Here is a 25,168-nt window from a genome sequence, read left to right as displayed (position 1 = left end):
TCGAGCCCTGGCCTACTATAAACTTAATGAGTGAAGATACCGGAGGGCATAACGGGAGAACGGAGCGGTGCCCGGGAATAATAGTATGTGCATCCCCGGGCGCCGCTCTCCATGGCTGCATACTTCGTTCACAATGTTTTTCAAGGTGAAAGGTCCTCTTTAAGTTTCTTTACCGGAATACCACTTTAAGGCCCAGAATCAATACGGGGAAAAAGGGTTAAACAGTTGGTGGTAACAATCTGAGATGAATGTTATTTCTTTTATATACTGTATATCTCATTAGACAGCTGAATTTCCATATTTACTTACACAATAGTTTCTGTCCTTAAGGAGCGAGGGTTTTTAAATTTATATATCCATAACACCTCTATTTTTTTTAAAGCATTAAAATGGTCCAAAACTGTTATATTTTTAATTCTTGCTGTGTACTTGGGAGTAATGTTTGGATACCCTGAGGTTCATTTACCATGAACCTCTATGCCAGAAACTGGGGTTAAAAAAAAAAAAAAAAAAAAGAACACTCAGATGCCTTCGTCACAATTGACCACGGCCTCTGGGGGTTAAAAGTCTTAATCTGTCAGGAGTTCATAGATGAGGGCTACATCAAGTTGTTAGCTCCCTGATAGTCTGAGGGAGAGAGCAATAGTCTGTACATGCAGTGAAAGCTGTAACTGTTTAAAATTTCAATAAAGACCAATTGAAAAAATAAAGTAAAATGCAACGATAAAAACTGCCCCCAAAAGGTGTCCATAGTCTTGAAGACCCCATGTAGTAAGTAGCGAAGGTCAGTAATAATTGCTCCTTAGAATGTAGCTTCCTGATATCCTCACAGTAGAAACTGTTCATGTGGTTAACATGCTGATGTCTCCTGATCCATACTGAAGAGGATATAGCATGTTTCAAGTCTTTCTGGTCCAATTCTATGCTCAAACTGGGGCCGGAGATCTTCTGGTGTTAAGCCCTTCAGGAAATGGTTGGATATTTCATCGTAAAGCGTTTTCCCAACAGTCCCTATACAAAAGACAACACAAGGCAATTACAAAACTTGTTATACAGCGAAGTAACAAAATATCTGCACCCCCAATATCTTATTACTACCATCATTGCCACAGTGAATGGTTTCTTGTATCAGAAAGGTCCTCCACCCAAATGTAGTTTTGGTAAAATTGGATAATGTTTCAGCCCGATAAAGGATAGCAAGGAATGGGCCACCCATGGCCTACTATGAGGGGGTCCCACCAAGGGTACAGATGCTGACTGTGCATGGGAGCAGCGGTCCCTCTAAGCTAAGCAATAGCTTCCTCTGTAGGCCTGCTAATCACCACAACTGCATGCCCAGCCCCGGACTTCAGGTTACACTGTATCTGTTCCAAATTTTAGGGCCACCCAGCCGACAATGCAGACAATTTTCACTGTGTGCTTTGGCAGGGTGGGCGGCGTCAGAACTCAGAACAGGCAGAAACAATAGTGTCCACAGAGCTCAGTCTTAAGGTCCTGAGGCTAGCTAGCAGCAGGATCTTCTGTGCAGGACTCCAAGCTGGCTCCACCACTTACCTCTTGCCATGCTGTTGCTGCTGGAAGAGGTAGAGGAAATAACTGCAGCACGGCAAGAAGGAGGAGGCAGCACCAGCTTGGAGTCCTGAAGAAGAGGCACAGGCTACTGCAGGTAACATCTACATTACCTGCACTCAGTTATCATTGTGTTATCTGTGGCGTTACAAAGGTAACCTCTACTACGTTATCTCTACTCTGAGCATTATCATTGTGTTATCTGTGGTAAAAATCAACCCAGCAGTTCATGTCAAATGCAATATGACTACTAAGATTAGGCTGGGTATCCACACTTAGTTTTTGTTAAGTTTTTTGTTGTTGTTGTTGTTGCTTTTGAAGCCACGACCAGAAGTGAACTTAATAAAAGAAGAATAGTAGTGCCTGTACTATATACAGTACTTTCTTACTCTTTATGACTTTTATGAACCACACCTGGTTTTGGCTTAAAAGACATCAATAAAAATAAAATAAAAAAAAAGAACAAAACAGTGTGGAAACCCAACGGGAGCTGGCTGCAGAATCATATAGCCGCACCTGACCTCTATGACAAGTAGCTGCAATCCGCGACAGTTAACTCCTGAGGGGTTAACTGCCGCAGATCACAGCTACCACCCATAGAGGTCGGGTGCGGCTATATGATTCTGCAGCAAGCTCCCGCCTCCCGTATTTGAATTAATTGGCGAGTTATCTTCATTGGTGGAGCAGTGCGCCCCCTCAACCCCAGTATTAAAAACATTGGTGGCGCAGTGCACCCCCCCCCCCACCCAAACCCCCCAGTATTAGTCATTGGTAGCAGTGGCCACAGGGTCCCCTTCTTCTCATTGGTAGTGCAGTGGCAGCTTCTGATCGGAGCCCTAGCAGTGTAAGTCTGGGGCTCCGATCAGTTACCATGGCAGCCAGGAAGCTACTGAAGCCCTGGCTGCCATAGTCAGCTCCCTGCTGCTGTGTGCACAAAGCACAGAGCAGCAGGGAGGGTGCAAAGTCCAATTTACCCTAATAGAGCTCTATTAGGGTGAAAGGACAAGGGCTCTAGCCCCTAAGGGGGCTAATAGTAAAAAAAAAAAAAAATAGTTAAATGTTAACAATAAACATGTTCATTTTCAGCAGATTTGTGTAGGATTTTTTTCAAAAATTAAAATGCACAAAATATCGATATAAATTATCGGCTATCGGCCTGAAAGTTCACAGATTATCAGTATCCGCTCTAAAAAAAATATCGGTCGATTCCCTACTAGGAAAGACTATATTGTGCTGAAAAGTCGATTTAGAAGTTTAGGGAAAGATTTAAGATGTAGGAAAAGGTATAGGGAGGATCATCTAATATAAAATTCTGAGTGTATGTATATGTGTATGCATGTCCGCTAAAGGAATCCGCACCGTCGCATTTACAATCACGAAATTTGGAACACAGGCACATCAGGTGTCCAGGAAGGTTTTAGACCAGGTCTCAGCTCTCTAAAGGTACTTTCACACTTGTGTTGCTGGATTCCGGCAGGCAGTTCCGTCACAGTCATCTGTGTCACAAATGCATTGCAACACTGGATAAAATGCTGCAGCTGGCATTCCGGCAAATGTTCAGGATTTTTGGCCGGAGAGAAAAATGCAGCAAGCTGCGTTTGTTTCTCCGTCCAAATACCGTAAAAGGACTGAACTGAAGACATCCTGATGCATCATGAACGGATTGCTTTGCATTGAGAATGCATTAGGATAAAACTTTCGGTATTGAACCCCTAGGACGGAACTCAATACCGGAAAACTTTGACGCAAGTGTGAAAGTACCCTAAAAAGTACTGTTCCTGAGATATTCCCAAATGCATTAGCCAATAGAAGCCTGCAGGTCTTTCTCCTCCTATCCCAACTGCTATACAGATATATAGAAGCTCAAAGGTACTTAGTCTCCACATACACACAGTTTTACACCAGGTTTCCATAACGCCCAGCCATTTTTCTTCACCGATGTAGGTCAGCTTTAAAGGGGCAGGGCACTGTGCCCTGTTAAGAGAGGCGTGCTGTAGAGGTCACAGTTCAGCGGGCAGGTAGGGTGGCCATTCAACCCACCCTCAAAAGACAGACTTGAAAACCCTCAAAACCCTGCCCCTGGGTCCGGCTAAGCCACCACCACTCCGCAGCCAACGGGGATTGAAAAAATGAAGGTAAAAATCAACTTCTGTTAGGTGCAAGGGGTGGCTTTCTCCCTGCAACTCACGCCCAGACAGCACAGTGCTGCTGTCTGAGAGTGGTGTTCAAAAGGACATCACTGGGCCAGATTTATCATTAGCTCAGGTCAGAATAATGGAGTGAAAAAGTCCCAAAAAAGTCCCAAACGCTAAAACTGCGCACAAATTTGCGACTTTTTTCTGCTCTGCACTATGCTCGCCAGTTTTTTTAAAGTGGGCGTGTTTTCTTATGTAAATGAATCTCTAGACAGATTTACTATTGGGACTATTTAAAAAGTTGCAAAAAAAGTCACAAAAAAGTCGCAATTTCACTCCAGTGAGGACCATGCTCATCTTATGAGACTTTTTAATAGAACATGCGACTTTTTCATAAAATGTGCGACTTTTTCGTAAAGATGTGCGACTTTTGTAAAGCTGCTTACTGACAGATAAACTGCTACCGTCAAACCACATTTATTACAGTCTTAAAGGGCCGATCATAAATCTGACTTGGCTAAAACTGACTTTAGCCATATGTGAAAGTGGAGTGAGCTGTCAGAGTCATGATAAATCTGGCCCACTGTGTCCGTCCAGGCCCTGCGCCGGACGGAGGACAGGGAGTCTGAAAGCCAGACTGTTCGGCCTAAAACCGGACCTTTGGCCACCCTAGGGGCAGGCTGCTAGGTCAAAGTTAAGGGGACAGTCCGCTATGCAGGTCAGTGTTAAGGGGAAGTTATCATTATGGGAGACTTTAATCTTCCTGATGTAAACTGGAAAAATAGCTAGTTCTGCCAGGAGTACGGATATTCTAAATTCCCTACTGGGATTATCTCTACTGCAAGTAGTTGAGGAACCAACCCGCAAGGAGGTCATTTTAGATTTAGTATTCACAAATGGGAATTTGGTATCTGATAGACTGTAGGAGAAAGCTTGGGATCTAGTTATCACCAGTCAGTGACTTTTCTAAAATTAGATTAGTGGTATACAAGTCCCTATCAGACTGGAACAGTTTCAATAGAGTGCAGAAGAAATCGGACTACTTAAGGCTACTTTCACACTCGCATTTTTGGGAGGATCTGTCATGGATCTGCAAAAATGGATCGGTTACAATAATACATCCACATGCAGCCGTCAGAAACGGATCCGTTTGTATTATCTGTAACATAGCCAAGACGGATCATTCATGAACTCCATTGAAAGTCAATGGGAGACGGATCAGTTTTCTATTGTGCCAGATTGTGTCAGAGAAAACAGATCCGTCCCCATTGACTTACATTGTATGCCAGGATGGATCCGTAGGCAGCAGTTTGGTGTCCACCTCCAGGGAAGAATGATGACTGAACGGAGGCAAACTGATGCATTCTGAGCGGATCCTTTTCCATTCAGAATGCATTAGGGCAGAAATGATCCGTTTTGGACCGCTTGTGAGAGCCCTAAACGGATCTCACAAACAGAAAGCCAAAACGCCAGTGTGAAAGTAGCCTAAAAGTGGCACTATGGAAGGGAACAGATAATTGCATTAGGTTTGTCAGTAAAAGCAACAAAAAAAAAGGAAGAGACCACTGTGGTACACTGCAGAAAATCATGGCCAAAATCATTAAAAACAAAAAGATTGAATTTAGTAATTATATGAAAACAAAAAAACAAAACGAGGACCTGAGGAAAAGGAACTCAGTTAGGGAGGGAGACTACTGAATCTTTTGATGCATGTGTCTTTACAGAGGAAGAGGTTCTAAGTCAGCTGACTAAAATTAGTATAAATAAGTCACAGAGGCCTAAAATAGCTTAGCGGTGTACTAGCAAAGCCATTAACAGATTTATTTAACCAATCAATGGTAACAGGAGTCGTCCCAGAAGATTGGAAATTAGCAAATGTTGTGTCCATTCACAAGAAAGGTAGTAGGGAGGAATCGGGCAACTATAGGCCAGTAAGCCTGACATCAATAGTGGAGAAATTAATGGAAATGATACTTAAGGAGAGGATTGGAGGTGCAGTAGACATCGCTTATCTAGACTATAGTAAGGCTTCTGTGTCCCACATAGAAGGCTTCTGAATAAATTCCAGTCTTTGAGCTTGGACTCCCATATTGTTGAATGGATTAGGCAGTGGCTGAGGGACAGACAGAGGGTTGTATTCAATGGAGTATACTCAGACCATGGTCTTGTTACCAGTGGGGTACCTCAGGGATCTGTTCTGGGACTCATATTGTTTAATATCTATATCAGTGAAATTGCAAAAGGCCTCGATGGTAAGGTGTGTCTTTTTGCTGATGACACAAAGATTTGTAACAGGGTTGATGTTCCTGGAGGGATACACCAAATGGAAAAGGATTTAAGAAAACTAAAGGAATGGTCAAAAATCTGGCAACTAAAATTTAATGTTGATAAGTGCAAGATAATGCTCCTCGGGGCATAAAAAAATATTTAATCAGTGATACAGTCCTAACCTCAGTATCTGAGGAAAGGGATTTAGGGGTCATTATTTCAGAAGACTTAAAGGTAGGCAGACAATGGCATAGAGCAGCAGGAAATGCCAGCAGAATGCTTGGGTGTATAGGGAGAGGAATTACCAGTAGAAAGAGGGAGGCGCTCATGCCGCTCTACAGAGCACTAGTGAGACCTCATTTGGAGTATTGTGCGCAGTACTGGAGACCATATCTCCAGAAGGATATTGATACTTTGGAGAGAGTTCAGAGAAGAGCTACTAAACTAGTACATGGATTGTAGGATAAAACTTACCAGGAAAGATTAAAAGGACCTTAACATGTATAGCTTGGAAGAAAGACGAGACAGAGGGGATATAATAGAAACTTTTAAATACATTAGGGGAATCAACACGGTAAAAAAGAGAGGAGAGAATACTTAAAAGAAGAAAAACTGCTACAAGAGGACAGTTTTAAATTAGAGGGGCAAAGGTTTTAAAGTAATATCAGGAAGTATGTCTACTTTATGTTTGCATCATTTTGTAATTGTCATTTAATTTTTTTAGGAAGTTAGAAGGCTTAGAAGCAAAATTTTTATATTTTTAAGAAAATTTTCAAATCCCACTTTTTTGAGGACCAGTTCAGTTATGGAGTCAATTTGTGGGACCTAAATAGTAGACACCACCCATAAATTACCCAATTTTAGAAACGACACACCTCGAGTTATTCAAAACCGATTTTTCTAACTTTATTAACCCTTTAGGTGTTACACAAAAATGAAAGGAAATTGGAGGGGAAATTTTAATTTCATTTCTATTTTTTGTTCAGATTTTCCATTTAAATCCAATTTTCCTGTAACACAGCAAGAGTTAACAGCCAAGGAAACCACAATATTTATTACCCCGATTCTGCAGTTTACAGAAATCCACCATATGTGGTCATAAACTGCTTTATGGGCACACGGCATGGTGCAGAGGGAAACAAACGCCATATTGTTAACGAAGGGCAGATTTTGCTGGTATGGTTTTCAGGTGCCATGTCACATTTGAAGAGACCTTGAGGTACCCCTAGAAAGAAAACCCCAAAGAGTGACCGCATTTTGGAAACTACACTCCTCAAGGAATAAATCTAGCGATGAAATGAATGCTTTGACCCAACAAGCGTTTCATAGAATTTAGAAACACATGGCTGTAAAAATGAAAAATTCACTTTTATTTCCAATATAAAGTTGCTTTAACCCCAAAATTCCATTTTAACTAGGGGTAACAGGAGAAAATGCACCCCACAATTGGTCATGGATTTTTTCCTGAATATGGCAACACCATATGTGTGGTCGTAAACCGCTGTTTGGGGACACGGCAGCATTCAGAAGTGAAGGAGCAGCATCAGGATTTTCTAACATGTAATTAGTTTAGGGCCCATAATTTTTATAATTTTTTTACACCAATGTTGCTGTATGCAGGCTTGTTGTTTGCGGGATCGGCTGCAGTTTTTATTGGTATCCTTTTTGTTTACATATGTCTATTTGATCACTTTGTATACTATTTCTTGTGGAGGTGAAGTGGGCAAAAATGGCAATTCTGTCATTGTTTTATATTTTTATTTTTTATGGGCTTCCTCTTGTGGTAAATATTTTATGATTATTTTATTCTGTGGGTTCATACAGTTGTGCTGATACCAAATATATATATTTTTTTCATGTTTTACTACTTTTTCAGCATAAAATCCCCTTTGTGTTAAAAAAAAATATATATATATTTTGCATCACCACATATTAACCGCCGGAGGACCGCCGTACGTAGGATCGCGTCCTGGCGGCAGTCCTGTTATTACGGGTCGACGCGCCGGTGTATCATCTCTTGAGACGCGAGATTTCGGCCAAAGCCGGCCCGCGCATGCGCATCGCGGGCCGGCAAAAGTTAGAGTTGTATTTCGTCACCAGCCTGCCAGCCAATGATCATGGCTGGCAGGCTGGCGATTTTCAAATAATCAAATCAGAAGCCAGTTAACACTTTATATTTATAAATATAAAATGTTAAATGGCTTCTCTGCTCCTCTGCTGGTCCTTTTGGTCGGTTGGTCTCAGCAGAGGAGCAGGCATCACAGTGAGTAGCCACCAAACACTACACTTAGCCCCAGCACCCCAATTAACCCCTTGATCGCCCCTGTCAATAACCTAGTGAAAGGGAAAAAAAGTGATCAGTGTAAACTGTCACTTTTTTTTTCCACTGGTATTGACTGATAGTTTTAGGACAGTTTAGGCCCCTTGGTTAGGTAGTTTAGCGATCGTTTAGCGCCCAGCCCACCGCAGTCACTGATTAGCGTATCGCTAGTCAGCATTTGTACTTTTATAGTATCTGTAAGTGATCAGAACTGATCAGTCAGATCTATAATAGTATTAGTGTCACCTTAGCTCACCCTCCACCGAAAATGCAGTGTTTGCCCGATCAGGCCTGATCGGTTGCCCACACGTGCGTTCACCCACACCCGCTCCGCCGCAGTGACAAAATTTTTTATTTATTTTGATCACTGCACAATCACTTTACAAGCGCTGCGGCGATAAAAAAAAATCTGTTTTGATATTTTTTATCAATCGCAGCGGCCTCCGGTACTTCGCTAGCCTCCCATTTGTAAGACAGGCTTGCTTTTTTTCTTGGGTAGTCTCAGAGAATACCCCCTAAATTTAGTAGTACAAATGTCAAACAAGGGGTATTCTTCTGAAGAGGCCTACAGGATTCTGACCCAGTCGGATGAGGAATGGGAACCCTCATCTGACGAATCCAGCGGGTCAGAATATGAACCTGTAGAAAGCAGTGGCAGTCTGACCCAAAGTTCGGACGAGGAGCACCAGGCGTACCCGGCCCCGTGTTGCTAGACCACAGGTTGCGCAGGATCCGCTTCAAGGGCAGTAGAGTGGGGCTGGCGCTGTCAGATTATGTAGTGAGGCATACACCAGCAGCGCAGCCCATCCTGGACCTAGTACCAGCACTGCCGTACAACATGGTGAAGTGGCGAGCACCAGAAAGGCAGTTGAAGACAGACAGGCCCGTAGACCCCCTAGAGTCCCTGAGGTGCTGGCAAACCCTGATTGGCAGTCCCCAACTTCAGCCGCACTATTAGCTCCCCCTTTCACCGCCCAGTCTGGAGTTCGGGTTGAGACAGCTCAGATCGGTTCGGCCCTTGGATTTTTTGAGCTGTTCTTGACTGCGGAGATCTTGGACATAGTTGTGGCAGAAACAAACCAATATGCCACTGAATTTATAGCCGCCAACCCGGGAAGCTATTATGCCCAGTCTTTCCGGTGGAAATCCATCCAAGTTTCCAAATTTTACATTTTTCTGGGCCTTCTCCTCAACATGGGTCTAACCAAAAAAACATGAATTGCGGTAATATTGGTCCACGAACCCAATTCATCACATGCCCATGTTCTCTGCTGCCATGTCCAGGACACGATTTGAGACTATCCTGCATTTCCTGCACTTGATAACAGCTCCTCCCATCCCACAGGCCTCCCAGCTTTTGACCAGCTCCACAAAATTCGGCCCCTCAGACCACTTCAACCAGAAATTTGCAGATTTGTATACCCCTGAGCAAAACTTCTGCGTAGACGAGTCCCTTATACATTTTACCGGGCGCTTTGGCTTCAAACAATACATCCCAAGCAAGCGCGCCCGGTATGAGGTCAAATTGTATAAGCTCTGTGAAAGGGCCACAGGCTATATCCACAAGTTTCGGATCTATGAGGGTAAAGATCAGACCCTGGAGCCGGTCGGTTGCCCTGACTACCTGGGGAGCAGTGGGAAGACCCAAGGGGTACCATCTTTATATGGACAATTTCTACACAAGTGTGCCCCTCTTCAGGCATTTGCTCCTAGAACAGATTGGCTGCTGTGGCACCGCGCGACCTAGTCGCAGGGGCTTCCCCCAATGGCTCTTTACCACCCGTCTTGCGGGGGGGGGGGGGGGGGCTGCCTTGTGTAATGAAGAACTGCTTGCGGTGAAATGGAGAGACAAGCGTGACGTTTACATGCTCTCCTCCATTCACGCAGACACGACAATCCAAATTGAACGAGCAACCAGTGTCATTGAAAAGCCCCTCTGTGTCCACGACTATAATTCGCTCATGGGAGGGGTGGACTTCAATGACCAGATGTTGGCTCCTTATCTCCTTTCCCGCAGGACCAGACGCTGGTATAAGAAGGTGTCTGTATATTTAATTAAATTGGCTGCATATAATAGTTTTGTTCTCTACAGTAAGGCTGGGAGAACAGGATCCTTCCTCAAATTTCAGGAAGAGATCATCGAGAACCTCCTGTATCCAGGAGGTTCTGTGGCCCTATCCACCAGTGTAGTGAGCCGTCTACACGAGTGACATTTCCCCAGTGTCGTTGCTGGTACCTCAAACCGACCGTTACCCCGAAAAAGATGTCGTGTCTGTAGCAGGAGTGGAATAAGGCGTGACACCCGCTATTTCTGTCCTGACCACCCTGCCCTATGCTTAGGGGAGTGTTTCCAGAAGTACCACACACAGGTACACTTAGCATAGGGATTGCATCTCACAGGACAGGCACACAGGGCTATTAGGGCACATTCACACACAGCTGCTGCAAACCTCTCCTTTCACCTGGGACAAAGTGCATAATGTACTTTGCCACATCTTTGGGCGATTTGCACTTTGCACATTGTCCCATGGGGAAGGAGAGGTTTGTCCTATAAAAAGGTAAAAAAAAAAAAAATCACCAGTAAGCAAAAAAGTTAACGTTCAATTCAAAAAGTTAAATAAAGTTTATATGTTCTGTTCAAATGTTATTATAAAGTTAACAAAATTTATTGCGTTGTGGCCTGTTTTTTTCTTTTACCTTCCAGGTGGACCAACCAATCGACTAGCTGCAGCACTAATGTGCATTCTGACAGAAGCATTGCGCTGCTGTCAGATTACACAAAAGTCGGTGTATGCGGCGCTGCAAGACGAGATTTCTCCTCTGCAGTAAAAGATACGTTTGCTGAGGCATATGAGCTGAGGAGGCGGTGGTGTTCATATGCTTTGGCAAACACTTTGTATATATAAAAAAATAAAAATAAATCCCGGCAATGATTTATTCATCCACATCGATTGATGTGAATGGAGAAATCGGGTTTGCCAGGGCATACGAGCTAAGTGGGTATGGATGTTGGGCACAGCTCCTATGTCCTGGCAGATGCCTTTCCCCTCCTTTTTTCATCCACATTGATCGATGCGAATGAAGAAATCTGTGCCGTTCATTTTTTCTTTCAGCCCATAGGCTGAACCGAAAATAAAAATCTCATTACCTGTATGCTCAATATAAGGAGAATAGCAGAAACTCCAAATGCTGGCCATACATGTAATGATTGCGGAGACCCTCAAATGCCAGGGCAGTAAAAACACCCCACAAATGACACCATTTTGGAAAGAAGACACCCCAAGGTATTCGCTGAGGGGCATATTGAGTCCATGAAAGATTGAAATTTTTGTCCCAAGTTAGCGGAAAGTGAGACTTTGTGAGAAAATAAAAATAATTTTAAAATAAATATCTATTTCCGCTAACTTGTGCCCAAAAAAAAAAAAAAAAAAAAAATTCTATAAACTCGCCCCTCATTGAATACCTTGGGGTGTCTTCTTTCCAAAATGGGGTCACATGTGGGGTATTTATACTGCCCTGGCTTTTTAGGGGCCCTAAAGCGTGAGAAGAAGTCTGGAATCCAAATGTCTAAAAATGCCCTCCTAAAAAGGAATTTGGGCACCTTTGCGCATCTAGGCTGCAAAAAAGTGTCACACATGTGGTATCGCCATACTCAGGAGAAGTTGGGGAATGTGTTTTGGGGCGTCATTTTACATATACCCATGCTGGGTGAGATAAATATCTTGGTCAAATGCCAACTTTGTATAAAAAAAAGAAAATGGAAAAAGTTGTCTTTTGCCGAGATATTTATCTCACCCAGCATGGGTATATGTAAAATGACACCCCAAAACACATTCCCCAACTTCTCTTGAGTACGGCGATACCACATGTGTGACACTTTTTTGCAGCCTAGGTGGGCAAAGGGGCCCACATTCCAAAGAGCACCTTTCGGATTTCACAGGCCATTTTTTACAGATTTTAATTTCAAACTACTTTGCACACATTTGGGCCCCTAAAATGCCAGGACAGTATAACTACCCCACAAGTGACCCCATTTTGGAAAGAAGACACCCCAAGGTATTTCATGATGGGCATAGTGAGTTCATGGAAGTTTTTATTTTTTGTCACAAGTTAGTGGAATATGAGACTTTGTAAGGAAAAAAATAAAAAAAAAATAAAAAAATCCGAATTTTCCGCTAACTTGCTCACTATGCCCATCAGCGAATTTACTAAAAAAACTATCAAGTGCCAGATAACAGATCATATTAGTAAATATGATCTGTTATATGGCTGCCCTGCTTCTCTGCTGGTCCTTTTGGTCGGTTGGATCCAGCAGAGGAGCAGGCTTCACAGTGAGTAGCACCAACACCACACTTTAGCCCCAGATCACCCCCCTGAACCCCAATTAACCCTTGATCGCCCCTGTCAATCACTAGTGAAAGGAAAAAAGTGATCAGTGCAAACTGTCACTTTTTTTTCACTGGTATTGACTGTTAGGTTTTAGGGATAGTTTAGGGATCGCTTAGCGCCCAGCCCACCGCACCGCAGTCACTGATTCGCTGATTAGCGTATGGCTAATCAGCATTTGTACTTTTATAGTATCTGGAAGTGATCAAAACTGATCACGGTCAGATCTATAATAGTATTCGTGTCACTTTAGTTCGCCCTCCACCCAAAACGCAGTGTTTGCCCGATCAGGCCTGATCGGTCGCCCACACGTGCGTTCGCCATCACCCGCCCCACCGCAGTGACAAAAAATATATATTTTTTTTGATCACTGCACATTCACTTTACACGCGCTGCGGCGATAAAAAAAATATTCACAACTACAGGCATGTATGCAAGTTAATGGTTCTACTTCTGAACACTTTCGGCTGGGTAGGGGGGGACACAACAAGGCTGTCCGCTTCCCCACTTACTCTTTGCTATATCCATTGAACCACTGGAAGTCCATATTCGAGAGAGCATGGCTATAGAGGGCTTTAGGCATGGTCACAGGGAGGAAAAATAGCTCTTTATGCCGATAATATGTTACTATTTCTTGCAAATGCTGCCGATTCACTTGTGTATACTATGTCCACTATACATACTTTTGGCACCTACTCAGGGCTGCACATTAACTGGGAAAAGTCGGTTCTTATGCCAGTAGACCTTTGGAAGCAGCATGGGGTCACAGTAATGGAGGAATTACAGTGTGTCACCTCCTTTAAGTATTTAGGAGTAGTGGTATCCATGAAGCCTAAAGAGTATATCCCTTTAAATATACAACCTCTCTATGACAGATGGCAAGCTAACATCACTGCATGGAATAAACTTCTACTGTCAATCGTGGGTAGGACTAACCTTATTAAAATGATACTTATGCCACAAATTTTATATTTTTTTTATATACAGTGCTGCCCATAATTATTTATACCCCTGGCAAATTTTGACTTAAAGTTACTTTTATTCAACCAGCAAGTAATTTTTTGACGGGAAATGACATAGGTGTCTCCCAAAAGATAATAAGACGATGTACAAGAGGCATTATTGTGAGGGGAAAAAAAAACATTTCTCAGCTTTTATTTACATTTGAGCAAAAAATACAAGATGTTCCGCACTGTGGAAAATCTCAGAGGACATGGTCAGAAGCCAAAAGTGACACCTGTGCTGGCCAGGTGGATAGTTTGAGAGGTGAAAAAGAATCCAAGGATCACCACCAAGCCCATCCTGGTGAATCTGGGCTCTGCTGGTGGCAAATGTCTCAAGGCAGACAATCCAACGGACACTGCACACTGCTGGGTTACACTTCTCCAGATAAGGCACACAAAAGTTCGCTTGGCCTTTGCAAAAGCTCACCTGGACAAAGAGGAAGACTTCTGGTCTTCTGTGTTATGGTCAGATGAAACAAAAATTGAATTGTTTGGTCACAATGAGGTTTCCTTCATTTGGCGTAAAAAAGGAGAAGCCTTGAACCCAAAGAACACCATCCCCACTGTCAAACATGGTGGTGGGAACCTAATGCTTTGGGGGGGGGGGTTTCAGCCAATGGACCAGGGAACCTAATCACAGTAAACGGCACCATGAAAAAAGAGCAATACATGAGGATTCTCAACGACAACATCAGGCAGTCTGCAGAGAAACTTGGCCTTGGGCACCATTGGACATTTCAGTATGACAATGACCCAAAACACACAGCAAAAGTGGTTAAGTAATGGTTAGCAAACAACAATATTAACGTTTTGGGGTGGCCCAGCCAGAGTCCAGACTTGAATCCAATTGAGAATCTGTGGAGGGAGCTAAAGATCAGATGGCTAGAAGACCCTCTAACCTGAAAGATTTGGAGCTCATTGCCAAAGATGAATAGACAAAAATACCTGTGGAGACATGCAAAAAGCTGTAATAGCCAATAAAGGCTTTTCTATTGATTTTGCTCAAATGTAAATAAAAGTTTTTTTCCCACAATAATGCCTCTTGTACATCGTCTTATTATCTTTTGGGAGAAACCTATGTCATTTCCCGTCAAAAAAATTACTTGCCGGTTGAATAATAGTAACGTAAAAAATTTGCCTGGGGTATGAATAATTATGGGCAGCACTGTACCTCCCCAGTATCGGTGCCAGGTCACATCTACCAAAAGATAAATAAATTGTTTAGTTCATTAATATAGAATGCTGGCCCACCTAGAATTAAAGGGTATAGTATTGCCTAATATGTGGCTCTATTTTCTAGCCTCCCAGATGCAACATTTTGCTGGGTGGGGCTCTTCCAATTCTGTAGATTCTAATGCCAATGTTATCCAGAAGTTGGTAGGTTACAGTCCCATTTTTCAAAAACATCCTATTCCCACCTGTTGAAAAGCAAGTCCAATTTTTCAGTTGATGTACAGAGTTTGGGATAGGGGCAAACAGGAGCAGGGAATGGAGGGCAATGTGTATTGTGCACCTCTTTGGAATAACGCCAGGTGTATAAACTATCACAAACTTGATACTTGGCACTCACATGGCATTGTAATGGTTAGCTATGTATAGGGATGGGGTTCTTAAATCATTCACCCAGTTACAGGAGTTCCAGATACCCCACACCACATGTTATTACTATCTTCAGGTTAGGCATGCCTTGCAGGCCCAGAATAAACTTAGATCTATTCTCCCAACCAAATGTGTTATATATGACTCCAGACAAAAAAAAATAAAAAAAAATACCTAGTAGCCATTGGCTCCTGAACTGAAAAATGTAGTCACCAAATCGAAACTGAATAAAAATTTGGGTATCGTGACAACGCTACGCCGATCAGATCGGGGTTGTTTCGATACCAAAATTTTGATTCGCTTTCGTCACCATAAAAAAAGTATTGCGATACTCAATACCGCGACTCAAACACCAAAAACAGCAGTGTGCATTTCGCATTTTATGAAACGTTCGGCCCATAATAGAACAGTCCTATCCTATTTTTTGGGGTGACAAGGTGACTAAAAAATGGCGAATGCTCACCGCATAGGAGATATTTTTAAATAATTTAATAGTTTGGACTTTTCGGACGCAGCGCTATATAATATGTTTATTTATTGTTTATATATAAAATTGGGAAAGGTGGGATTTAAACTTAATATTTTAGGGTACTTTCACACTAGCGTTTTTCATTTCCGTCATAGACTTCCGTCACAGGGGCTCTATACCGGAAAAAAACTCATCAGGTATATCCCCATGCATTCTGAATGGAGAGCAATCTGTTCAGGATGCATCAGGATGTCTTCAGTTCAGTCATTTTGACTGATCAGGCAAAAGATAAAACCGTAGCATGCTACGATTTTATCTCCAGCCCAAAAAACTGAAGACTTGCCCGAATGCCGAATCCGGCATTTTTCCCCCATAGGAATGTATTAGTGCCAGATCCGGCATTCAAACTACTGGAACCCAGGACCCGTCCTTCCAGTCTGCGCGTGCGCAGACTGGTAAAAATGTGTAAAAAGATACAAGATGGATCCGTCTGTCAGCATGACAAGCGGAGAGATGGTTCCGTTCTTGCAATGCATTTCTGAGACGGATCCGCATCCGGATGCGTCTCACAAATGCTTTCAGTCACATCCAGATCGGCAGGCAGGAACTGCTTGCCGGATCACACTGCCGCAAGTGTGAAAGTAGTCTTAGTGTTTGTGTTTTTTTTTATACTTACTATTAGCCCCCTTAGGGGCTGAACCCTTGTCCTATTCACCCTTAGGCCCCTTTCACATGGGCGAGATTTCTGTGCGAGTGCAATGCGTAAGGTAAACGCATTGCAGCCACACTGAATCCGGACCCATTCACTTCTATGGGGCTGTGGACATGAGCAATGATTTTCACGCATCACTTGTGCGTTGCGCGAAAATCTCAGCATGCTTTATGTTGTGTGTTTGTCATGCAACACAGGCCCCATAGAAGTGAATAGGGCTGCATGAAAATCGCAAGCAAGTGCGGATGTGGTGCAATTTTCATGCATGGGTGCTAGGATGAAAGTCTATTCACTGTATTATTTTCCCTTATAACATGGTTCTAAGGGAAAATAATAGCATTCTTTAATACAGAATGCTTAGCAGAAGGTCAATATAATAAACATTATATACACCCCAGTATAATAAACATTGGTGGCGCAGTGCGCCCCCCGCAACTCCCCTATATAATAAACAATGGTGGCGCAGTGCGCTTCCCCCCCCACCCAGTATAACAAACATTGGTGGGCAACAAGTCTTGTCGCCATTTGTAAATTTTAAGTCGCATTGGCGACCATTTTGGTTGCCATCTGGAGCCCTGTGACTTATTGAAAACTGACCCTTCAATAAAAAGGGCTGATCTCTGCGGTGTACAGACATTTAATGAGGCAACAAGCCTCGTGTCTACAGGAAGTCAAGAACTCATAGATACAGGATGTTGGGGAGATATCTCTTGATATTTGGGAATGGGTGCTACAACAAACTAAGTATCTGTCCATCAGTCCTGCACACCATGTAAACTCAACAGTTTTTACTCCATAGAGTGCACTGTACCCCCTTTTTTTTTTTTTTTTTTTTTTTTTTTTTTTGTACACAAAAATCGGGGTACGTGACAAGCCCAAATGTGCACGATGATCAGGAACCCTGGCATATTTATTACATGTTGTCTGCATTGATGAATTAACTCAAATGGCAATAGCAAACGTGTTATACCAGGCTAGAAAACTAATAGCATCTCCATGGAAAGACCCGAAGGCCCCTATTCTCTGCATCCTCATGAAAATAATCTCGAAGTTAAGGGGGGGGGGGAGGGGGGAATAAGGAATTTTCATCAAAAGGGGAACACAAAAAAGATATGATTGATCTATGGCACACATGAATAGAATATTATGGATCGTCTGCCCTTAGAATCGGAAGCACACAATCTTAGTGTATTAGGAATGACTGAATGAATAAAATGTTACCCTCTAAGTATAAGGCCCCATGCACACGGCCGTGTTTCACAGCCGTGTGCGGGCCGTGGAACCGCGGCCTGGATCCCTCCTGAGAGCAGGAGCGCACGGCGTCACTGGTTGCTATGACGCCGTGCGCTCCCTGCTGCCACCGCAATACAGTAATACACTGGTATGATCTATACCAGTGTATTACTGTACTGTGCCGGCAGCAGGGAGCGCACGGCGTCATAGCAACCAGTGACGCTGTGCGCTCCTGCTCTCAGGAGGGATCCAGGCCGCGGTTCCACGGCCCGCACACGGCTGTGAAACACGGCCGTGTGCATGGGGCCTAATAGGGACTATTTTTTTTCTCATTTGCTAGTGGTTGCTGCATGGGGGGGGGGGGTGGTTTAGGTTTGTAGCTTTAGGGGGATATCAATGTGAAATATTGTATGGGGTTATTACTGTCATTTTTGTATGTTATAAAAACTCTAAAATGATCTGATACAAAAAAAAATATAATACACAAACCATATTTGTTAGGAGATTTCCTAGTATATATGGTAAATGGACACAAAAGATGCAGTATAAAAAGAACACTAAAATTTGTCAGTTATAATTTAGAGTGCATACAGAAAGTCTTTAGATCCCTTCAGTTTTCACATTGTTATATTGTAACCTAGTGTTAAAATAAAATACAAAATTCTAGTTTTCTCAATCAATCTCTACTCAATACCCCATAATGAGAAAGTGAAAACTGAATTTTAGAAATGTCTGAAAACGTATTAAAAAGGAAAAAACAAAAATTTTGCATGGACAAATATTTCAACCCTTTGCTATGATACTTGAAATCTCTTGGGGCCTTTTATTTTTCTTGATCACCTTTGAGATGTTTCTACATGATTGGAGTTCACCGGTGGCACAAGTATTAAGGCTGGTTACAGCCTGTATTTGTGGGCGGGGCTGCTGGCCATATCTTTCCACGCGACCTCCCCCTGAGGACGGTCGCTTCATGCAGGCTTTCTCCGTTCCGCCCGTCACTTCCGGTGCGCGGTCGCGTCACTTCCGGGTGAGTCTCGGCTCGGGGCAGCGTTCGTCCATCGCCCGGCCGGGCTCGGCCGGTCTCTCTCTTCCCTCCAGTTCCGAGGGAGCCTCCTCTTCTCAGGTCGGTTTTGTTCCTCAGCAGGGTTCGGCGGGTCCGGCGCCTGCAGCGCTTCAGGTGGGGGCGCACTGTTCCGCTCGGCTCCCCCTGCGCCTCAGGTCTTCAGCGGTGTAGCAGAGCTGGAGTGTGTTAAAAAAAAAAAAAAAAAAAAAAAAAAAGCACACACTGCTCTGCTGCCCGTGTTCCATTTTCTTATGCTTTTGTTTTATCCAGCAGGTTCCTCAAATGTTATGTGGTTCCCCATATGCCATCCGGGCCCCCATGTTCCGGGCTTCTTGTGGTCGGATCGGCGTGCGTTCCAGCGTGGAACGCACGCCGATACCTGCTCCTACATCTGGGTCTCCTGCTCTCCCTGCGACTTGGGACGGGGGGCCCTGTTCCCCAGTCCACCCGTCCACATGGTCACCCCCCACCACAACCACAATCATGGGTACAACAGGTTGGCCTCTGTAATTGATGGATATGAATGGCCGGATGTAACTGACATGGAAGAGTGTGAACGCCCTTCTCTGTCCATTAGTCACAAGAAGGCTAAATCGGCCTATAAAGCAAGCCATCTTGGGATAAAACATTTCTTGTACGGCTAATAACGTTGCATTTTTATTTTTCATCCCGTCAGTACAGTAAAGTAATTGAGTATTGAATAATACATTCATATTCTGGAAAAGGGTTTCTGATTCGGAGCCAAGAGTTTATTTCCTTAAAGATTTCCTTCTAAATGTTTTCTTTTAAATTCAAACTGCTCTTGCGAATTCTACCTTTGTTCCGTGCTTGTGCATCACTCCATATGTTTTCCGCCCCGGGGCATTGGTTTATGGCGCGGCAGCGTGGTGCCGCCCTCCTGTGCACACAGGACTGGCGGCTGTGTCTGCCGCCCTCCTGGGCGCATGCGTCTGGCACCATTGCAGTGCCGTCCTCGCATGCTCAGGTTTGGCACAAGCTGCCCCGCCGCCCTCCTGTGCACATGCGTGTGGCACCACCGTGTTACACCTGGGTGCTGATTATTGTTTGTTGTCTATACTTGGGTCTGTTTTTCCATGCTTCTTACCTCGCTCGCCCAGGCTCATTCTGCCTCCGTCATCCTGGATCACCCAGGCTCGTTCTGCCTCTGTCATCCTGGATCACCCAGGCTCGTCCTGCCTCTGTCATCCTGGTTCGCCCAGGCCCATTCTGCCTCTGTCATCCTGGATCACCCAGGCTCTCCTAAAGCAATGTTTAAAAATAATGACAATATTAAAGCTAATTGGTACAAGTTCTTCTTTAGTCCACCGGACCTGGGGGTATCCACAACTGTAATCAGGTATAATTGCATGTATTGTTTCTATTTTTCATTTATTTTGCAGTACATTCCAGCCGAGAAGCCATGGTTAGCAGGCACGGGGCTGGCCGGCCTGTTTCTCCATTCCACCCTCCTGAGCACTTGGTTATAGCGCAGTGGTGTGATGCCACGCTCCTGTGCACACGTGTGCGGCACCCCTATCTTATGCCACCCTCCTGGGCGCATTACACGGCTTGCGGTGTTGTGCCACCCTCCATGCTCGGGTACCTGGCACAGCTGTCTCGTGCCGCCCTCCTGTGCACATGCGTGTGGCTCTGCCATGTTTTTCCGCCCTGCCACATGTATGGGGGAGGGCGCGATAACCCTTAAACGGGCCCTTCCTTTCTCAGGTGCAGCAGCTGTTCCGGTTGTCTTATGTGCCATTTCGGGCTCGGGGCTGTCTTCATGAGCTTGTTGTCTTCATCTAGGTGCTGATAAATTTTTCCAAAATGAATAGGGCTGCAGTACCGTCTGATATCCAGTCTTCCGGTTCGGCCAAGTTGCTGCTCAGCTTCCCGAATTTCTTCAGGTATCACGCACACGTCACTTGGTCCGTTTTCCATGCTTCTTGTCTCGCTCTCACACTTCATCTATAGTCTCCCTGGATCACCCAGGCTCGTTCCGTCTCTGTCATCCTGGATCTCCCAGGTACACGCTGTCTCTGGTTCACGCTGCCTCTGTCATCCTGGATCGCCCAGGCCCACGCTGCCTCTGTCATCCTGGATCGCCCAGGCCCACGCTGCCTCTGTCATCCTGGATCGCCCAGGCCCACGCTGCCTCTGTCATCCTGGATCGCCCAGGCCCACGCTGCCTCTGTCATCCTGGATCGCCCAGGCCCACGCTGCCTCTGTCATCCTTCCTTGCTCCCTGTCCACGGCCCTCCGTTCCCCCATCTTCCTTCTCTTCCTGTCTCTCCTAAAGCGGTGTCCATTAAAATAATAAGAATAAAATCTAATTGGTTCAAGTACTTCCTCAGTACACCGGACCTGGGGGCATCTCCAACTGTAATCAGGTATAATTGCATGTATTGTTTTCTATTTTTCATTTATTTCACAGTGCATTTCAGCCGAGGAGCCATGGTTGGCATCAGTTGGCAGGCACGGGGCTTGCCGGCCTGTTTTTCCATTCTGGTGGGAGTGGGCTGGTCCTGCTTCTGCTGGGGGGAGAGTTCAAGTATGAAGACAGAGAGGGGAGGGAGCGTATGCCAGAGCTTCTATTCCTGGGAACAGAAAAAAAAAAAAAAAAAAGTGTCTAAGGTTGTCTTAGTAGTGGGGTTCAGTTGCCGTGCTATTTTTCGGTTTCCTAATGTACCATTTTGGGCACTATTTTCTTAAATCAAACACGGCTGCGGTACTGTCTGATATTCAGTCCTCCCGATCAGCCAAGTAGCCGCTCATCAGCTTCCCGAACTCTTCAGGTATCAGGCATACCTCTTCTGTCTGTCTTCCCTGCTTCTTGACACACTCTCACGTCATCCGAAGTCCCCTGGCGGGTCCGCCCAGGCTCACTCTACCCCTGTCATCCAGGATCGCCCTGGCCCGTTCTGTCGTCCTGGGTCGCCCAGGCTCGCTCTGTCTCTGCCATCCTGGATCGCCCAGGCTCGCTCTGCTTCTGTCATCGCGGTTCGCCCAGGCTCGCTCAGCTCTTGTCATCCTGGATCGCCCAGGCTCGCTCAGCTCTTGTCATCCTGGATCGCCCAGGCTCGCTCCGCCCCTGTTATTCTGGATCGCCCAGGCTCGCTCTGTCTCTGCCATCCTGGACCGCCCAGGCTCGCTCTGCTCCTGTCATTCTGGTTCGCCCAGACTCGCTCTGCCCCTGTCATCCTGGATCGTCCAGGCTCGCTCCACCCCTGTCATCCTGGATCGCCCAGGCTCGCTCCGCCCCTGTCATCCTGGATCGCCCAGGCTTGCTCCGCCCCTGTCATCCTGGATCGCCCAGGCTCGCCCTGCTCTCGTCATCTTGGTTCGCCCAGACTCGCCCTGCTCCTGTCACCCTGGGTCGCCTAGGCTCGCTCTGCCCCTGTCATCCGGGATCGCCCAGGCTCGCTTTGCCCTTGTCATCCTGGATCGCCCAGGCTCGCTCTGCTCCTGTCATCCTGGGTCGCCCAGGCTCGCGCTGCTCCTGTCATCCTGGATCGCCCAGGCTCGCTCTGCTCCTGTCATCCTGGATCGCCCAGACTCGCTCTGCCCCTGTCATCCTGGATCGTCCAGGCTCGCTCCGCCCCTGTCATCCTGGATCGTCCAGGCTCGCTCCGCCCCTGTCATCCTGGATCGCCCAGGCTCGCTCCGCCCCTGTCATCCTGGATCGCCCAGGCTCGCTCCGCCCCTGTCATCCTGGATCGCCCAGGCTCGCTCCGCCCCTGTCATCCTGGTTCGCCCAGGCTCGCCCTGCTCTCGTCATCTTGGTTCGCCCAGACTCGCCCTGCTCCTGTCACCCTGGATCGCCTAGGCTCGCTCTGCCCCTGTCATCCGGGATCGCCCAGGCTCGCTTTGCCCTTGTCATCCTGGATCGCCCAGGCTCGCTCTGCTCCTGTCTTCCTGGATCGCCCAGGCTCGCTCTGCTCCTGTCATCCTGGATCGCCCAGGCTCGCTCTGCTCCTGTCATCCTGGATCGCCCAGGCTCGCTCTGCTCCTGTCATCCTGGATCGCCCAGGCTCGCTCTGCTCCTGTCATCCTGGATCGCCCAGGCTCGCTCTGCTCCTGTCATCCTGGATCGCCCAGGCTCGCTCTGCTCCTGTCATCCTGGATCGCCCAGGCTCGCTCTGCTCCTGTCATCCTGGATCGCCCAGGCTCGCTCTGCTCCTGTCAGCCTGGATCGCCCAGGCTCGCCCTGTCTGTCATTCGGCATCGCCCAAGCTCACTCTGCCTCTCTCATCCTGGATCGCCCAGGCCCACGTTGCCTCTCTCATCCTGGATCGCCCAGGCCCACGTTGCCTCTCTCATCCTGGATCGCCCAGGCCCACGTTGCCTCTCTCATCCTGGATCGCCCAAGCTTGCCCTTCCGCTGTCATCCTGGACCGTCACTTACCAACTACCCAGTGCCTTCCCGGCTCGCTCAGGTCATTTAACAGCCCAGCTCCTGCCTGAATCACTCTGGCCCTTGTTACTTCCCGTGTCGGTCGGTCCAATTATCTATTTCCCTCCTACAGCGTGGGTAGTCTTTTTGCCCACTTATTCAGGCCTACCCCGCACTGGCTCCGGGCACAGTTCAGCCAGATGGATTATGGAGGGTGATAGGCATCCCTCCCGACTCCACGCCAATGTACACCTCAGCCCCTGCCACAAGTATTAAGGCTGGTTACAGCCTGTATTTGTGGGCGGGGCTGCTGGCCATATCTTTCCACGCGACCTCCCCCTGAGGACGGTCGCTTCATGCCCCACCCTCCCGACCCTTCTTCTTTCATTTCACTCTCTTGGGTGGCCCACTTATTCAGGCCTACCCCGCACTGGCTCCGGGCACAGTTCAGCCAGATGGATTATGGAGGGTGATAGGCATCCCTCCCGACTCCACGCCAATGTACACCTCAGCCCCTGCCACAAAAATAATAATAATAATCTGCTCAAAGTTCCCAAGAGCACAGTGGCCTCTATAATTCTTAAATGGTACATGTTTGGAACAACCGGGACTCTTTCTAGAGCTGCAGTTGAGAAAAAGTTGAATGGCACAAAGTACAGAGATATTCTTAATGAAAACCTGATCCAGAGTGCTCAGGACCTCAGACTGGACTAAGGTTCACTTTCCAACAAGACAATGACCCTAAGCACACAGCCAAGACAACACAGGAGTGGCCTTTGGACAACTCTGTGAATGTTCTTAAGTGGCATGAATAAAGTAAAAAAGTCAAAAACCGGACATCATGTAGTAATGACAACCTCTTTCTAACAAAGCTAGAACCAACCCTGTACCTCATATGGACCCAGACATCTCCCAATTCATTGCTACAATTGTTCGGCTAGATTTATTTCAAGCTTCCAACCTGACAGAGCTTCACATGATCTGCAGAGAATAGCAGAAAATCCCCAAATCCAGATTTGCAAACCTGGTGGATCATACCCAAAATGACTGGAGGCTATAATTGCTGCTATAGGAAACACAGGGAAACTTAATTTTTTAAAAATTTTAGCAGAAGGCTGCAACATAATATAATGTGAAAAAAGGTGAAAAGGTCTAAAAGACTTTGTGAATGCAAAGTATCTGCAATGACAAGCTGAATAATGTTTTAGATCAAATAATCCTCCAAAGTAGACCTTTTATAGCTCCCACATGATTTTATAATGAGCAGAGGAAATATTATTTCATACCTATGTACTGCTGATGTACTGTCTTGAGAGTTTCTGACAAGGAGTGTGTTTCTTCATCTTGGAAGGTTTCATTATCAGCAAATATATCCATTGCTGATCTTGCATGACTAACAATCATCTCCAGAGTGTTTCCTTCAACCTCCTCAAAATCATCAGGGTATTCTGGCAAGTCTTCATCACTGGAACCTTAGGGAGTACAAGGAACATGTAAATGACTGACTTTATAAAAGGTAGAATTTCTTCAGTGACCAAAGAGACCCTAATATATCTGTCAGCAGATCTGTACCTATGATATTGGCTGACTTGTTTCATGTGCACTTGGCAGCTAAAGGCATGTGTGTTAGTCCCATGTTCATATGGGCCCACATTGCTAAGAAAAATTATGTTTTAATATACTCTAAGTAAATGAGGCTCCAGGAGCAATGAGACATTGCCATTACACCTAGAGAGTCAGCTCTATAATTAACTGTATGCAAAACTGTATGCAAAAGCATGTAATGCAATTCACATATTTTGTGCTGTGCTGTCACACTTTATTTATAGGAGTTAATAATTATGCTGTTTTTTTTTTTTTTTTTAAACAATTCACAGAATGCACAATAAGTTCTATTTCTTCAATTGTCTATCTGTGACATCAGTTATTATGTCCTTTTTTTCTTTACATTGCAACCCAAGAGGAAAGGTAAGGAAGGACACTCCAAGGTCAGTAAAAGTAATGCAAATATCACCCATAT

At 45.4% G+C, this 25,168-nt stretch overlaps 1 protein-coding gene across 1 annotated transcript in view; it reads right to left on the bottom strand.

Moving 5' to 3' along the window:
- Positions 1 to 245: 245 nt before the first annotated feature.
- The window catches only part of LOC122946650 (serine/threonine-protein kinase Nek1-like), a 41,870-nt gene continuing 16,947 nt past the window's right edge, over positions 246 to 25,168 (bottom strand). The window contains exons 3-4 of the mRNA XM_044306405.1: positions 24,435 to 24,620; positions 246 to 1,011 (exon numbers count right to left, since the gene is read on the bottom strand). Coding sequence (XP_044162340.1) covers positions 851 to 1,011; positions 24,435 to 24,620 — 347 coding nt within the window. The 3' untranslated portion in view covers positions 246 to 850. The remainder of the gene's footprint in view (positions 1,012 to 24,434; positions 24,621 to 25,168) is intronic.

Source organism: Bufo gargarizans, chromosome 9 (assembly GCF_014858855.1).
Source record: "Bufo gargarizans isolate SCDJY-AF-19 chromosome 9, ASM1485885v1, whole genome shotgun sequence".
Lineage (NCBI taxonomy): Eukaryota > Metazoa > Chordata > Amphibia > Anura > Bufonidae > Bufo > Bufo gargarizans.
Note: the sequence above shows the minus strand (reverse complement) of the source record. Positions and strands in the feature narration are given on the sequence as shown.